Below are 16485 nucleotides of genomic sequence, written 5' to 3'. Positions count from 1 at the left end.
TCGCGCGCCGGCTCGCTGGTGGGTGTGTCCGGGTGGCTCGCGCGCGTCGCGGGACCGGAAAGGAGGCGGGGCGGCGGCGGCGCGCGCCCCCGGAACGCGCGCGGCGTAGTCGGCGCGGATCGCACGGAGCCGGTCCGCGGCCGGAACGGGGTCCCGGGTGTGCGTGTGGAGCGGGGCTCGGGGGCTCGGCCGCGATGAACACGGTGCTGTCGCGGGCGAATTCGCTGTTCGCCTTCTCGCTGAGCGTGATGGCGGCGCTCACCTTCGGCTGCTTCATCACCACCGCCTTCAAAGACCGGAGCGTCCCGGTGCGGCTGCACGTCTCTCGGATCATGCTGTGAGTGCGGCCGGGGCCCGGGCCGGGGAGGGCGGCGGGCGGCGGGCAGGGCGGCCTCCCCCGACCCCGCCAGGCGCCCCCTGGGCTCCCACCCTCCGCGCGCATTCCCGGGCTTGCTCTTAAATTTTAATTTTGAGCGTTGCTCGGTCGGTGCCGCCGCTTCCTTCCTGTTCCTCACTTCCCTCGGCTGCGCGGCCAATGAGGGAGCAACACAACAGCACAGCGGCCGCCGCCCGCCGCCCGCCGCCCGCCGTCCCCCGCGCCGGCCGGGGGCTCCCCAGCTCGCGCCTCGGACGGACAGCCCCTCCCGTGTCCGTCTGTCCTTCCTCCGCGGCGGCTCCGAGTCGGCGGGCGAGGCTAGGATGCCCGGGGAGGATCCGGCATCCCGGCGCCCTGATAGATCCCGGCGTGGTTTTAATGTTATTTTTGAAGGGCCAACCGCTTGACTAAATCTGCGAAAATGCCCAAAGTAGAATCTTGAAATGACATTGTCCTTTCGCTAATGCCTATTTTGTTTTCTTGCTGATTTTTATTCTCTAACACTTTTTTCCTTCGATTAGTGGCATTTTTTTAAAAATCCTGGTTCTCCTTTCTTCTCTGTGTCATCTTCCAACATGTGCTCTCTCGTTCTTCAACCTTAGTTTTATCTCTAAGTCAGAATCGTCAACAAGCCAGTCATCTAATAGGTATCCCCCACTTAAAAAAATTTTTTCCCCCAGATATTCATGTCTGTTAGATACCGTTTTTTTGGTTCATATAGACCCAGGCTGGAAAACACGACCACTATCTGTTCTGGGAGGGTTTAGTTACTGTGAATCTTGAGCAAGTTTTTTTTTGTTTGTTTGTATGTTTTTTGCCATTCTGAGCCTTCATTTACTTTCGTCTTAAGTGGAAGTGATACCCAACCCCTAGGCTTGTTATGAGGATTGAGATAATTGGGAAAAGTACAGAGTGGATCTGACCCAGACACGCAGTAAGTGCACAGTAAATAGCAGTTCATTTTCTCCCTGGTTTCCACACCACCTTGTTGTCACCTGTAATTTTCTTCTACTCATTCTACCAAATCACTTGACATAAAGTATTTACACTTTCTTTGAGCAGCTTTTATCTCCCCTTGGGTTTTGTTAGGGACTTTTTCAAGGCAAGTGAATGGAAATAACTGAAGACCTACGGTTATGGCGGATTGGAGTGTTTATCCTGTTTGCACACTTAAAGTTTCTCTGATTTTTGTTTCTTTGTGGGTTCGCTGTCTCACCTGTGCACCCAATAGTCCCTGTCTTTTGTTTTATGTAAGAAATTTGTGAATTTTCTATGCTGTTACGTTTGAAAGATGGTAAAACTATTATCTTTACTTCCAGAAAAAATGTAGAAGACTTCACTGGACCTAGAGAAAGAAGTGATCTGGGATTCATTACATTTGATATAACTGCTGATATCCTTTTAAGAAAATTTTTCATTGCCTTTTCTCTAGTTTTATGATGATACACATGCTGTTTAGTGATTTGGGGGACGGTAACTATGTTTACCCATGGAATCAGCCAAACATTGGAAATTTGTATACCTGTGTTTTCTTCAGTATAATCGTGTTAATAAGGCCTCATTCACACCCTGAGAAAGCTTATTTCCAGATTCATGAGTTACTGTTGTGTGAACACACTTTAAATTCTTCACAGAAACATTAAATAGATCTAAGCTACAGGAGTTTGAATCTGTATTTTGGAAAGAAAATAAAATTAGATCATGTAGATTAAAGAAGGAGGAATGTTACCAGTACTCAGCCTACCTGGATGTAATATTTCATGTACAGTCCCAAAGAGTGTGTCCATATTTTGTGATAGTGTAGAGAAGCATGTGTTAAAAAATGTTGACTGCATGTGCTGTGGTTCAGAAGGTCATTATCAAATGATTAATGGTAAAGCTTATTAGCATTTTGCCATTATAGTTCTTTTTATAAGTACTTTTATAATACAAGTCAGAGAAATCTTAACAATTAAGAGTTACTTTAAATGTAGGTGATTTAAATATTTTCTCTGTATTTGGAATTTTCACCTTTTGACCACTCTGATCATTTAGGCCGGTTTAATCTCCTTTTAGGGCCTTAGATTACTATCTTGGCAGCGTTGTTCCTGCCACTTCTGGGATCTCACCTGACCAGACCCTAGGATTAGAACTGGTTATGGAGAGTGAACTGTCTGAACTTGTGTAAAGCAGCTGTCTGAACAGTGGAAGTAGGTTATGTACCTGGGGAGTTTACCTCACATGCCTCTTTGCTACCTGGAATTAGCTTTTAACTTGACTTTTTAGAAATAAATGACTGGGTTTAGAAGTAGACTAGGAATTAGTTCTCTTATAGGCACTTTTTTAGGAAGTAAAGTACACCAGCAGAAAAATCCTTTGTTAAACTTCTGCTTTTAAGTCTTTGTCTGTTTTTTTTTTTTTTTAAACCTTTGAGAAGGAGTTTGGATCTAGTGTAAAAATACGAACTTTTTGTATCTGGGCAATTAGAGTGAAATTTCCTGATATCTCAACTATTCTGTATTTTCCATCTCATCATTGGTATAGTCAGATTTCCATATAACTGCTGCAATAACTTGAAATCGTACCTGTTCTTAAAGAGAGACCCAAGACTTCTGAATTTTGTAGGGATTTTTAGTGGATACACACATCTAAGAGCAGAGTGTCATGAACATGTCACTGTTAGTATCTAAATGCATGTAATACAGTGACTTAACTATTTGCATATGATACTTAATGAAATCCAAACATTAACTCAGTTCATTTCTCAGTGACATCAGTCTAATAATTAATCCTGGGGAGTTTTTTCCACTCTGGTAAGCTGCATCCTCTTATTATATAGCATTTCACGGATTGAGACGTTTTGATCTCTAATCTCTACTGGCATGTGTACAAAAGCAACGTGGTGGACAATTTACTGTACTTGAGCCTAGCTCACTTTTGTATAACAAGTTGTACTGCGATGATTGCTTATACTTTAGAACTCCAGTGGAGTCATAGAGTCTTGAAATATTAAATCCTGTTTCTTTTAGACAGTCGGCTGATTTTACAGAAAACTTAAGTTTTGTATTTCTCGGTTATTTTCTTACTAATCAAAGTATCTCAGGTAGTGATGCTTAGAGGAGCAGGGGAGGATGCTGATAATCTCACTGATAGTTTTTGATTTTGGAATGAGCAATATACTATCTTTTATATATTTTTATTAAATTAGTGGCCTTGTATGTTTCTGGCCACCTCTCTTTTTTTTTCAATTTTAATTTTAGTATCAGTATTGCTGTGAATAGTTAATTTAAGAATAACTAAAATCTGTTTTAAAGTTACATGCTGCGTTATGATTTTATATTCCTTGATTTATTTACATCTAGAAAATATATTTGATTGGAATGTTAAGCAGTTGTTTCTTTATTTATCAGCAGAATATTCAACAAAAAATAATGTAAGTATATATGTAGAAGTATTTTAGTAGACATTGAAAACCTCATTCTTCAGGAATATGTAACTTTTATATATTCAAAATATCTGACCTGAGTAATTTAGTAAAAATCACAAGCTCATGGAGAGGTGATTGTACTAAGAAAACGTGATCTCCTTTGGTAGATTCTGTCTGTTGCCTTTCTGTTTCTGCAGTGCCCAGGACTGTGGTTCCCAAGAAAGGGGTGCGAGCAAGGTAGTCCATAGGTATATAAGGAAAACGATTAAGAGCTACTGTTTCTTTTCGCATGGATCTAAGAAGAGTTGCTAGTTTTTCAGTTTGTTCAGCTTTTTATAAGATGTTAGGATGGAGTGGCAGCCTCCAAGCTCCTCGTGCATCACACTGGAAACCAAAATTTGATTCATGTATTTCTCAATTTAAAATAAAAGGAAAAGACGTTAAACTTTACTGATACTAGCTGTATGGACAGACACTGAGATTATCACATGCGTCCTGAAACAGGCAAATACCCTGGAGGAAGAAGAGGAATTCTGAAGGGCAAGAGGTCAGCCCTGCTACGCACGTTTATTCATTCACTTTCAGCATTTTGCAAAGTTTAGCTGTATGTACCCAGTTGAGTAGATTATATTATCTAGTTTTAAATAAACTAATTGTCACAAATGGAAAAGTGGCTTAAAAAGATTCCTGCAAGAAATCACCGGTTGAAGAGGTGTAAGTCGTGGGAGAACGGCTGAGCTGGGCTGTCTGCTCCTCTTTGGAGCGGCTCGGCCACACTGAAGGCTTAAGGAAACAGAGAGAGCTTGTAAAGGGTTGTCTGAGAGAACTTCAGCATTAGCCAGGAAGGCTGTTTGAAATGCACCTTTACATTCACAATCAATAATGTCACCTAATGATAATAGTGATGTGTCTCATGAACATAATTTGTAAAAAAAAAAAAAAAAAGATGCAGAGTTTGGGGTTGGTGTTCAAAACAACCTGTGCTCAAACACCTTTGGAGACAATTACCAGCGAGAAGATAGAAGGGGGAGAGGCAGAATTGCTCCTCAGCTGTAGTCCTCTTTCATCTAAAATAGTTTCTTTCCACAGCTACCATTAGAGAGCTAGACGGCAAGATACTTGAATCGGCAAAATTGTGACCTGTGCTTAGAACTGTCATTACCCAGTCATGTAATCAGAAGCTGTAAAGATGGCTAATTTGTGAATCATCTCTTAGATTATTTTAAAATCCGTCTAAATATTTATATTTTTCCTTTTTAAATACATGTTGTGAGCTGTTTTGATAGTCTTTTATTAAGCCATATATCTATGATTAATTTCTCTTGAGAAATATATTACTTTGTGTTGAGTTGGACAGGATTCACCAACCTGAATTCTTAAGGTAGTCTCTTTAATCATGTTAGAATTTATCAGATGTTTTATAATTAAAAGCTATTAAACGACTAAATTAAAACCTATTTTAACAATATTAAAACTTAGTTTGTGATTGAAATGTATTAGCCCAGTCTGATTTAGAGCTTTTGTTGCAGACAGAGTAAGGGTTGAGAGATTTATATAGCATATTGTTAAAACAGAAATCTTATTAGGTCGTAAAAGTGTAAAGTGAATATTCTGATACATGAATTAAACTCTGAAGGTGAAATCTGTGGAATTAAAATGTGCTTCTATGTTGTCTTCACCTGAGTTACCATTACGTCTTGCTATAAGGCCCAGCCTAGAGATAATTCGTAGTTAGAGATGAGTCTACTTCCACATTTTATTTGAACTGTATTCATTTTCAGGGGATGACAAATTAATCAGTTTTATCTGTTGATTGGTTTGATTAGTTAACTAGGATTTTTTGCACTTCAATTCATTGTAGATATATTTTGAGCATACCTTATATGGAAGATATTTTGTTAGGCACTATAAATATGAGGTTGAAAAGTTTTGATCCCTGCCCTTAAGAATCGAGAAAGTGTTAAACAGTTAGAAAAAGCTGTTCTGAAGAGTAACAACTGTAAACACAAGTATTATTCCAAAAGTCTCAGCAAATGATCCAAATAAATATGTCACCTTGGTGACGAGTATACCTAAGTCATATTCATAATTCTGGCTTATTCCAGCATGACTAGTAAGTTAAAACAGTTTGAAATTTGGCAGATTACTGCTTTGGTGAATGAATAAATATACATAAAAAGCCATTTTGCTTTGGCACATCTTAGACTGTGTTCTTCAGCCTTGATGTTTCTGTTTAATGTAAGAGGCTTTCAGGTGAGGACCTGAACCCCGTTTTAGAAATTGACGACTGCTCCACATTCTGTTTTGGTTAATGTAGTCACCACCACTGGGCAGTTGGCCTCACAAGCCAGTGGATAATAGCTTAATAAGAACACATTTCTTGGGATTTAGCAATGGTTACAAATGTGTTTTTTCTCCGTTTCATGTCTCTAATTTCCCAAACAATTTATAATATATCAAAACAGTGGCTTAAAAGAATTGTCTGATTTCTAGGATTTTGCCATAGTAAAACAATAGTGTGCCTGTGTTCTCTTAATTTAAAGGAGAATATATTAAAGATGTTTCGTTTCTTTAGTGATTCCTTGATAACTTAAAACCCTTGGAGATACGTGCGTTTTCACGAGAGACTCTGGTAGTCTGTGATCTACAGGCATTAGTTCTGTGTCCCTGGCACCTTGCAGAGCCCACGTTGAGTTGGAGGGTCTCAGAAATTTTATAGGGAGAAATGGCTTAAAAGAATGCTTCCCTTCCAGGGATGCTAATCCTGTCTGTGTCTCCTAGCGCATCACTGGAGAGCATGGAAGTCGAAAACCTTGTGTAAGCCTTGAGGGCATTAGCAAGAGGGGTGACTTCCTTCGGGGGGGTCTTCCTTTTGTATGAGAAGAGTTGGATTCCTTGGTATGTCTGTCCACTTGTGATCATTTTGTCTGCTTTAAGATGTTTAGCAGTTCCCACAAAGTTGGATTCATTCATATGGATTAAACGATTTGCTTACCAATATTTCTGAAGTAACAGACGCTATTTCTGATGAGTTATCTAATTAATTTTCATTTTAACGTAGGCTCTGAACCAAGTTGTCCTTTGGGACAAGATTGTTCTGCGAGGTGATAATCCGAAGCTGCTGTTGAAAGATATGAAAACAAAGTATTTTTTCTTTGACGATGGAAATGGTCTCAAGTGAGCAATTCTTTGTCATTTTTCACATGTGATGATATGTGAAGGGGGAGAGAAAGATGTGATGTGTTTTTATTTTAAAGAAAAATATTAGAGGGTAAAAAGAGGAAAGTTGAGAGAGATGAGAAGTATTTATACCCGTCTGAATGGAAAGACTGTGTGGAAATCCTGGCTCTGATATACACATCAGTTCTCTGCATTATGGGGGATGTGGCAGACTAGGGGAGCCTGCAGCATGGATGCTCAGGCCACGGGAGCAGGACCATGAGCACCACAAGGCTCCTTCTGGGATGTCAGAGGAACCTTAATGAGGAAGCAGCATGGTTCGTGGTCTGGAGTTGATTCTGAGGTTTCCAGTTTTGGTTCACTTAACATCTCTGAACCTCAGTTTCCCTTTATACAAAATGAATGAATTGGAATGATCTTTTGAGTCAGTTGTAGCTCTTAAGCTTTGTGAGTAAACATTGGAAAGAATTTTAGGGAGAGCTATTTTAACCAAACCTGTTTTGCAGATGAAATGTCTCCAGCCATGAGAGATTTTGATGTGTTCAAGTTAGCTCATCTGGATAATGATAGAGTTAGGTTTCAAATCATTGTCTTCTGATACCTAGCTCAGATCTCTTTTTATACTCTCTGTGTTTTACTCATTTAAGCTTTTTGGTTGACCACTGGAATAACCGTGACTGTATGAGTTAGGTCCTTGTGGGACACAGGCAGTGAGAAGCCTGCAGTTTCCCAGCATTGTCTTGGATTTCAAAAGACCTGACAAAACTTGTTTGTAGATCAGAATTCCAGTTAGGAACAGCTCGCTAAAAATAAACTATTTGATTCCTCAGTGCTTGAATTAAAACGTTTTTATTGAACTACAAATGTTCCTGCTGACATCTGTTTATTATATCTTTTTATAGGGGAAACAGGAATGTCACTTTAACCCTATCCTGGAATGTTGTACCAAATGCTGGAATCCTACCTCTTGTGACAGGATCAGGACATGTATCTGTCCCGTTTCCAGATACATATGAAATAACGAAGAGTTATTAAATTATTCTGAATTTGAAACAGCATATTTTTATACCTAATGAATCCTATCTCATTTATCTCTTCCCTTGCATCTTCATTTGTTTGGGGTTGGTACTTTTTTTGGGGGGAGGGGGTAAGAATGAATGTCAAAAGGTGTATTTGAAGGGAAAGGTTAATGTGCAACTTAAACTTAATTTTAAAAACAAAAACAAAGGCCACCAGAGTGAAGTATTACAGGAATAAGACAACCACATAATAAGGACGTGTAAAATATTGATGTTTGAAGTGTTCCCTGTATTTCCATGATTCCTTATGGAATATGAAGTGAGCATGAAGGGTACTTACAGCTTTCAGGTGCCTGTGGAGTTGTAAGAACTCTGATTATGCCTTGCATTTATGCAAGTTCACATTGGATGTGATTTAGAAGCATTCTCTTTTATCTCTTTTTGGGTATATCTGAATACTGGAAAAATTAAGACAGTTGGTGAGAAGCCTGGTCTACAAAGTAGCCAAAAGTGATGGAATTTTATTCCATTTGTCTTAGAAATGCCCACAGTGCTTGTTTTTCCTACAGGTGACTAGCAGCTTTCTCCACTAAAGACTAAATACCTCTTTGTATGCTGTAAATCATTCTAAATCATTGTAAAGTCTCTTAAGTTAACCAGATGTTTGTCTTTCAGTGCTTTCTCTAAAAAAGGTTCCTTGGTATTATATCTTTGTGTGATTTTTTTTTTTTTAACATTGCCATTGAAAGTTGAAAATACTTGCATGGTTTCCCCTCTGAATTGAGTGTGTTCTAGCGAGCATGCCTAGTGCCACTGAGTGGTAATTATTTAAAATTTTTTCTAGGTCCACATTTTAATAATTATTGGGGTAATAATAATCAGTATTTGTTGGTGTGCTTTTCCATTTATAAGCACTCGTATATTTTACTTAATGTGACCCTCAATAATCTAATGAGGTAAGTAGTGCAAATGTTGGCTCTTTGCAGATAAAGAAAATGAAACCCAGAAGTTTTTAGAACTGCTTCAAGGTTGTTACATATCTAGCAAGGAGAGGGGGTTAACCCTTGAACTCAGATCTGATCTCTAAAGTATCATTTCCTCTATGCCTCAGATTACAGACTAATCAAAATTCACTTACATAGTTTTCATTATAGTTTTATGTTACCCTGGACATCCTGTCTGTATGTACAAAAGGTTTCCCATCCTATGTGGAAGCAATTAATTCTCAAGTTTCCAACAATTTGTATAGAGGTAATATCTCACTCATGCTTTGCATAAATTAATTTCACTCATGTTAAAAGTGTAAGAACCCAGATGTATGTAAAATAATTTAGAGATTGATTATATGATCATACTTAACATGACTGTTTCCTACAGTGGGCAAATAAACATCCTCAAAGGACGCAGCTACAGTCAGTCACCCTTAAAAGCAGGGCAGACACTGTCGTGACACCATCAGCAGTGACCAAAAAGGGCTCATATTTTCTAAGAATGGTTTGTATTAATAATGGCTAATAGTTGTATAGCGAAGGTTATACAAAGTTACCTTACCTCGTATGAAATAAATCTCTGTTTAATTACATTAGTGGCAACAGCTCTTGCATAAGGGCATGTGTTCCCATGAAGGTCCAAGGTACAGCATCTGAATACTGGACTAGGTGTGGCTCCCAGCTTTCCCATTAAGTTTTTCAGGGTCTCCGTTTCTTTATCTGTAAGATGACAGAGCTGCACTAGCTAACTTAAAGAGAGCTCCTCTTACACCACATGAGTCTATAAAATCTGTTGTGTCTGTTGGGTGGAGAGACTGAACAGAAAAGCACCTTAGTAACGTGAAGACAGCAAGGAATTAACACATAATTCACATCAATCTGACTTTCTGTTAGACTCGACACCTAGAAAATTTAACTTCATGGAGTTTGTACAAATACTAGACCTGGAAACTTAAACTCTATAGGCGTCACAGCTTAGACCTCGGGCGTGTCCTCACCACGGCGCGCCAGCAAGCCCGCAGCCTCAGCCCGGCGCAGGGCTGTTGGCGCTCAGCTCCCTGGACGCGTGGACCTGTGTTTGCTGAAGGCGCACGTGGAAGCTTACCCGAGTTACTGCTTAGCCCGTGGCGCCCACTCCTTTGGAGCTTGGTGAGGAAGAGGAGTAGAAAGGCCCACTAGCACAGTGGAGAAATAGTTTTTTGCTTTTACTTAACTAAGGGAAGCCTCTCAGGACAAGAACACTCCAACGTGGGAACAGGAACCCCGCCTCGGGAGCTCACGTGCGGGCGTGCGCAGCCTTGCAAGTTTCCCGTAAGTCTACACTGACAGAGGTGGCCTGTGTCTGGCCAGTAGCCACGTCCCACATCTACCTGCGTGTCAGTGTTTTCATATATCATAATAAAGTGTCCACAAAGACCCGAGGCTTCACACTTAGGAAACCTAAGTGTGCTTAGGAACATCTGAGCCCAGAGGGGGTCCTGGGAACAGAGAAGAACTGCAAGACGCTGATCTAAAGTAATTATGCTTAGAAGTGAGTTGATTTCAAGATGCAGTGCTCACAGGCCCCTCTGCCCCAGCAGTTTGACCGAGACAAGCAGCTCTCAGAGTGTTTTGAGTTCCCCCAGTTCCCAGCTGATTACTTGCAGTTCTTTATGCTTCAAGGAAAATAATGGAAAACCTGAGAAATGCCTTATGGTGTGATAGGAAAGGGGTTATTTTGAGTTTCTGCCCGTGGATTGACTGTATAGCTCTCTGGTGGGTCTGGCCAGCCTAGTAACGGCACTAGGAGACGGGGCTTTGAGGCTGGAAGGAGCGATTGTCCGCTGTTCAGCTGAAGTTCAGTGATCACAAGCTTTGGGGGTGTAGGTTAATCGAGGTGTTATTTTATAACGCTTTGAATTGACATGGAATGAGTCTATGGGGTAAAAACCATGAGCCGTGAACTTCGGTAGTAAATGTCCATTTTAGAAGCTTTCCTTCTTTCTAGCAGACAGCCTGCGTACTTTTACGTGACTGCCGGAGGTTTAAAGGGATCTGTTTCAAAAAGTTGCATGTTTTGATGCAATTTGGGGAACTTGTTTACTTTACAAATACAGATTCATAAGAAAAAATTCGTGAGAATACTGAAGATAAACATGTTTGAGGATTTTCCTAATTGCAATAAATCTTCAGCATTTTTCTAATGAAAATGATTTTGTTTACAAGTAGAAGTATGCGTTTTAAAAGACTTTCAGATTTACGCTTTTTTTATGCAAAGCTGCTGAACTAAAAGAAAATGGATGAAACCAAGCCTAGTGAACTTGATCTTTTCTTTCTTTTCCTTTTCTTTCTTTTGGTGGGGTGGTTGGGGGGGCGGTTAATCACGTCTGTTGTCTTCTCCAGGGACTGTGTGCTCCTGTGCTAGACTGTAAGCTCTTTGAGGGCAGTCTTGTCGGATTTATCTTTGTACCTTCCCCAGCGCCTAGCAGAGTGCTCTGCACATAATAGGCGCCCAATAAACACTGATGACGAATGAAGTCATTGTCTTTGTAATGTGGCCAGACCATGGGGGCAGCTTTGCTGTGAACACTCTCGTCCTTTGTAAGGTCTGCCCTTTGGTTCTTGAGCTCCTCTTGGTGACCTCAGATCAGACTCTTTCTCCCTTGTGAGCCCAGCCGGGCGGCGCCCAGTCCAGGCGGCGCTGCTCTCATTCCCGGTGCCAAGACTGTTCTCCCGGCCCCGGGCCTCTGATGGTAAGAGCCGAGGGTTAGCGACTGGGGTGTATAAATTGCTTTGCTCTAAAATAACACTAGACCGTCACAACACAGACCTGAGTTTTAAAAATCTCAAGATGCCTGTTGAGCTCATGAAGAAATGGGTCAGAACACACAGCTGGCTCCGTGTGACAGCAGGGTGCCGGCGTCTCCCAGCTTCGTGGGCACAGGAGCTGGCCTGGGTCACTGCCGCAACTCACCTGGCTCCTTGGGCTACGCCTGAACCTACTGAGTTGTGGGAATTCAACTTTTTCGACTGCTCAAACGAGTGTTTACCAGTGAACTCAGACAACCAAATCAATTGGAATGTCCCTTCAAAAAAATAGATAAGTTGAATTTAGAGGGTTTTGTTTTTTTTTTTAACCATGTGTGTGTTAAGCGGGATGCTCAAGAGGTCAGCTGGATTTCGTTTCTGTTGTCTCGGAACCTGCGCAGCTCTGTTAGACTCTGGCCCCGAGACACTTTCACTGCTTTGCCCCTTCTTTTCAGGTGAGACAAAGCGAGATGGGGTTGAGCAGGCTGTTACCCGTGGGTTATCCCTGCAGGAGGACAGCGATCCCGGCAGCAGGGCCGCCCGAGTCCATCTGAAAAGCCCTCAGAGCTCCAGGTAGCTTCTCAGCTGGGCCTTTCCTTCCCCCATGAGAACAGCAAGGAGGCGTCTCCTTGGACTATGTGTGGTTCATGCACATCCCACTGGTGTATCTGTTGAGGATGCTGGAAATAGACATCTGGGAGTTGAAAGCTCAAGGGGGTGATGAGACATTTGAGACAGAAGAGCCTCTTCATCTTTCTCCCACGGACGCCACTGCTGTGGCCCCGAGCCCACTGCCCTGCCTGTGCCGCTGGGAAGGGCTGTGATCAGCTGCTACATTAAGTGAGTACAGAGGGTGGGAAGGAACCTTGGGCTGAGTAGGGAGAAGGAAGGAGGGCTCTGAGGCATTACCCGGGCCCCGAGACCAAGGCTTCCTGAACCGGGAAGGCACTGGGTCCGCTAGCAACCTTCCCAAGTTCCGAGGCTTCTCCCTGATTCGTTTAAGCCGGGCCGTCTGAGCGCTGCCGCCTCTGCCGCTGCTTTTACGACGCCCCCGGCTGTTGTAACACTGCGGGGACAAGCAGGGACCATCCGTGCGCCACCTGGGAGTCGTGCGTGCTTGCTTCTAAGCCTGCAAATGCCGCTCTGCCAGGAGAGGCTGGCTGCTACCCGACCTGCTCTCAGCCCAACATCTGAGAGCCCAATAAAAACCCTGAATCACACTAACTGCTGTCATAAATAACATCAAATTGCAGTAGGTCAAGAACCGGAGAGCTCATTTCCTGACCTGGGAAGAAGCTGATGTGGTGTTCAGGCAGCTGAAGGACCCAGGTGCCTTTCATGTTAGGAGCCATCCCAGGGCTCTCAGTCCCCTTCAGGCTGGGTGATCAGGGTCGGGAAAAAGTGGGGAAGTCTCACTTGCTTAGCTGGGTAGGCCCAGAGGTGCCATGCGCCACCAGGTCATATTCCAGGGGTGAGAACCAACTGCACGGCCCTGCATGGGAGCAGGGGCACCTGCAGTTGGGCAGTCACTTCTCAGAAACAGCCACCGGGTGGGTGGGAAGAGGGATCTTGGTGCACAGCCGGTCCTCTCTCACCTTTTGCTCCCCAGCTCCCCCCCCCCACTTCCGCTACATCCCAGCAGGGGCCGACCTGCTGATTTTGGGAGCATTTCATACAATTTTTCTGCATCTCATCTGTAACGGTGGTATTAAGGATCTTCTGGAGGTGAGCATGTTAGATTTTAAGAGTTAAGTTTTAAAGCATTTCTCAGGCATTCAAGTTACCTGACAAATCTCATCTTCTAGTCAAGTCCTCCAGAACTTAGAGCAATTCTGTCCTTCTTACGTTTGAACAAAGGGGTCCCCGATGCTGTCCTGGTCCTGTCTCCTTTCCTGGCCGCTGCTCTTTGCATCACTTGGCGCAGCTCAGGTTTGCAGAAGGTCTCGGCGGATGCTGCTCAAAGCTGTTGCCCACCTTTCATCCAGAGTCGTCCAAGCTATTTGGACTTGGAAGACATTCCTGGGAGTCAGACTCTGTTAAGGGCAGGTAATTTGAAGCATTTGAGGGTCCATCAAAACTGCTGGGGCCCCACAGCTTCAAGAGAAGGAGCACACGTAGAACTTGTTCCCCTGAAAGCACGGCCCCGTGTGACACGCGGCAGCCCCCTCCGGCTCCTCCTGAGAATCGTTCTCGGTCCCTTCCACCTCTTCCTCGGTCGCGCTCCTCCCGACAGCTCCTGTGCCGCGCGAGAGACAGACGTACCGACCGGCAGCTCCGTGGGGAGGGCTCTGCTGGTCTTGCTTGTTTTACCTGGACCTCTGCAGAAGGACATGTAATACGTATTTATTGAATGAATTAATGAAAAGCAAGAAACTTAGAGTGTGATGAATACATTTGAGTCGTTTTAGCTTATACAGGTATTTTGTTTGACAGAAGATGGTGTTTCAGGACATTCCGTAACATTTTCCAAGGATAAATGACCGGGTTTTTTTCAACTGTAAGAAGGTGTCTCATAGTGAAGAGACTTTCTTGGTGATGATGCTTAATATTAAATAACGAAGAGCAGGATATGGAGAGGGAGTAGTTTATACCTGGAATGAGTTAGGCAACCGATAACCATAAATCCTTGAACGTTTATTTTATGACTTTTGCCTTTTTTACATTATTTTAATGGGGAAAAGGAAATGCAGAAAAGTGCATATTTATTTGTTTATGGTTTTACCAGGAACTATAAAGCTCGCACCTCTCTAACCCCTACCCTGATCAACAGCAGAACGCCCCCACCGCCCCGAGGCCCCCTCCCCGCACCACTGCTGCGCCCCGACCTCTGCCCCCACTTCCTTCATCTCGTGTGAGTTATTCTCTTGTTCTGCTTGGAGGCTTCACCACCTGTGGAGACCCTCTTAGTTCTCCTGCCGCAGGGAACACCGGCAACCTCCCGCGGTTCACAGAAAACACACATGGGTTTCTTGCATCAACAGAGGCTGAGGGTTGGCTCAGGCTATCTGCCTGTATCTCTTCGTTCCCGAATTCCAGACAAAAGAACAGTTCCTCTGGGGACATGGAAGAGCAGGAGAACAGGCATCTGTCTACTTAACGATCTCCTTAATCCCTGATCATCTTTCTGATGACAAGATACTCGTACAAGACTGTCAACAGGTTCTAAAAGTTGTCTTTTGCCTGCCTGTCCGCCCTACCAATTAGAAATACATTTCTGGTGAGTGACAATAATTCCAGTTTTGGAAAGGATGGTGGATGGGAAGAAGACTAAATGTATTGTTTAAAGGCCTGTATCCTTCAAAACTGTGTTGAGTTCACGGGAAGTTACAGAAGTAGCCAGAGAAGTCCTTCATCCCCGTTGCCCCTGGTGGTAGCATCTTCCATGACTGTAGTTCAGTGTCAGAACCTGGAAACTGGAACAAGCCGTAGACCTCGCTCAGGCTTCGCCAGTTTTCCTTTGCCGACTTGTGTGTGATATTCAGCATCTCTGATGGGCCTGGCACTGCGCTCACACTGGGGTGGGCTGGGCTGGTTATACACACAGCACCTCCAAACACTCCAAATGCTCTTGGGAAGTTTGTTTTTGTTTTGTTTTTATAATAAAGCCGGGAGTTCTCAGTCCTGCCTTGAAGATTCCTCCAGTTGTCTTACGGAGTCACTGTGATTGCAGTGACTATTAACGTCAGAATAAACACACTGGTGGGAGAGTGGGTGGGAGGCGGGGGACGGCAGGCCGCGTGTCACCAGGAATCACCTGGCCAACGTTCTCCTGACGGGGGGGCAGCGGGCCGGCGAGGTTAAGCTCCGGGAAGACAGACTCCTTGCCCTGAGTGGAAACCTAAGGAAGTTCACCTGCTTAAATCACCTGCAGGCTGTGTGTTCAGGCTGAAAGTAGCCACGTGTGGTGGAGCTGCCAACCAGGGTGTGAGCCGTGGTAATAACTTCATTTTATCTTCCTGAAGAGGAAATTCTTTACCCTGGCCAGAGCGTGCTTATGAAAAGCTGTGGGAAAGCGATACATGATAGTGGCCGGTTTCTCAAACGCATCCCCTCTGCTGATTACTGGAGCTTTGGTGCCCTCTGGTGGCAGAGCTGAGGAAGACAAGTAATAGGTCTCCAGCATGTCACACCAAGTAGTACTGCTGTCTAATGTGTGCAATGTACAACACTGAAAAACATAAAGAAAAATTGTCCCGAAGAGTGTGCGCTTGCTGGCTCATTTAATCATGCCTCACATAAAAAATTTCCAATATCTGTGACAGTGTTAAGAGAGCAATATTTAATCTCATGAACAAACGAGGCTCGAAATCCAGTGCTTTGGAAAAATAATTACAAATCTTTAGAGTGGGACTAGTGGAAATAAATCAGTCTCTTCACATTTGTGTGCACATTGCCCATAAATCCCCTCTTCCTGAAACATAACAAGTAGATTTTTAAAAGTCACTGAAAATCAGGTTAAAAATAAACCCAATAACTATGAAAAAATGGTATTTTTGGGCAATCTGAACTACAAACTGTTTGGCCACAGTAGAGAGTGTGGGCCCACAATATTCAGTTTTCATTTCTTACTTGCACCCTTACTCGGTCCTCGTGTTTTGGGGCTACCTCCTTTAAACAGCATAAAGCTGGGTGTTTAAAATCCAATGTGATGATCCCTGTCTTTTAATTGGTGGTTATCATGATTATCAACTTATTTGGAGTTTTCTCTCCTTTCTGGACTCATGGACA

At 43.2% G+C, this 16485-nt stretch overlaps 1 protein-coding gene and 1 long non-coding RNA gene across 2 annotated transcripts in view; one reads left to right on the top strand and one right to left on the bottom strand.

Annotated features, from left to right (window-relative positions):
* The first annotated feature begins 46 nt into the window (after positions 1–46).
* Positions 47–8689, top strand: SPCS3 (signal peptidase complex subunit 3). Its single transcript, XM_072950513.1, has 5 exons — positions 47–337; positions 1696–1771; positions 3714–3788; positions 6844–6959; positions 7865–8689. The coding sequence occupies exons 1-5, from the start codon at positions 195–197 to the stop codon at positions 7995–7997; spliced, it is 543 nt and encodes a 180-aa protein (XP_072806614.1). The 5' UTR covers positions 47–194; the 3' UTR covers positions 7998–8689.
* An 849-nt stretch (positions 8690–9538) lies between these two features.
* The window catches only part of LOC140689519 (uncharacterized), a 34844-nt gene continuing 27897 nt past the window's right edge, over positions 9539–16485 (bottom strand). Inside the window, exon 3 of the long non-coding RNA XR_012064563.1 lies at positions 9539–9690. This is a non-coding gene — a long non-coding RNA (uncharacterized lncRNA). The remainder of the gene's footprint in view (positions 9691–16485) is intronic.

The sequence above is a fragment of the Vicugna pacos genome, chromosome 26 (genome assembly GCF_048564905.1).
Source record: "Vicugna pacos chromosome 26, VicPac4, whole genome shotgun sequence".
Lineage (NCBI taxonomy): Eukaryota > Metazoa > Chordata > Mammalia > Artiodactyla > Camelidae > Vicugna > Vicugna pacos.
The sequence above is the reverse complement of the archived record's forward strand: the minus strand, read 5'-3'. Positions and strand labels throughout refer to the sequence as shown.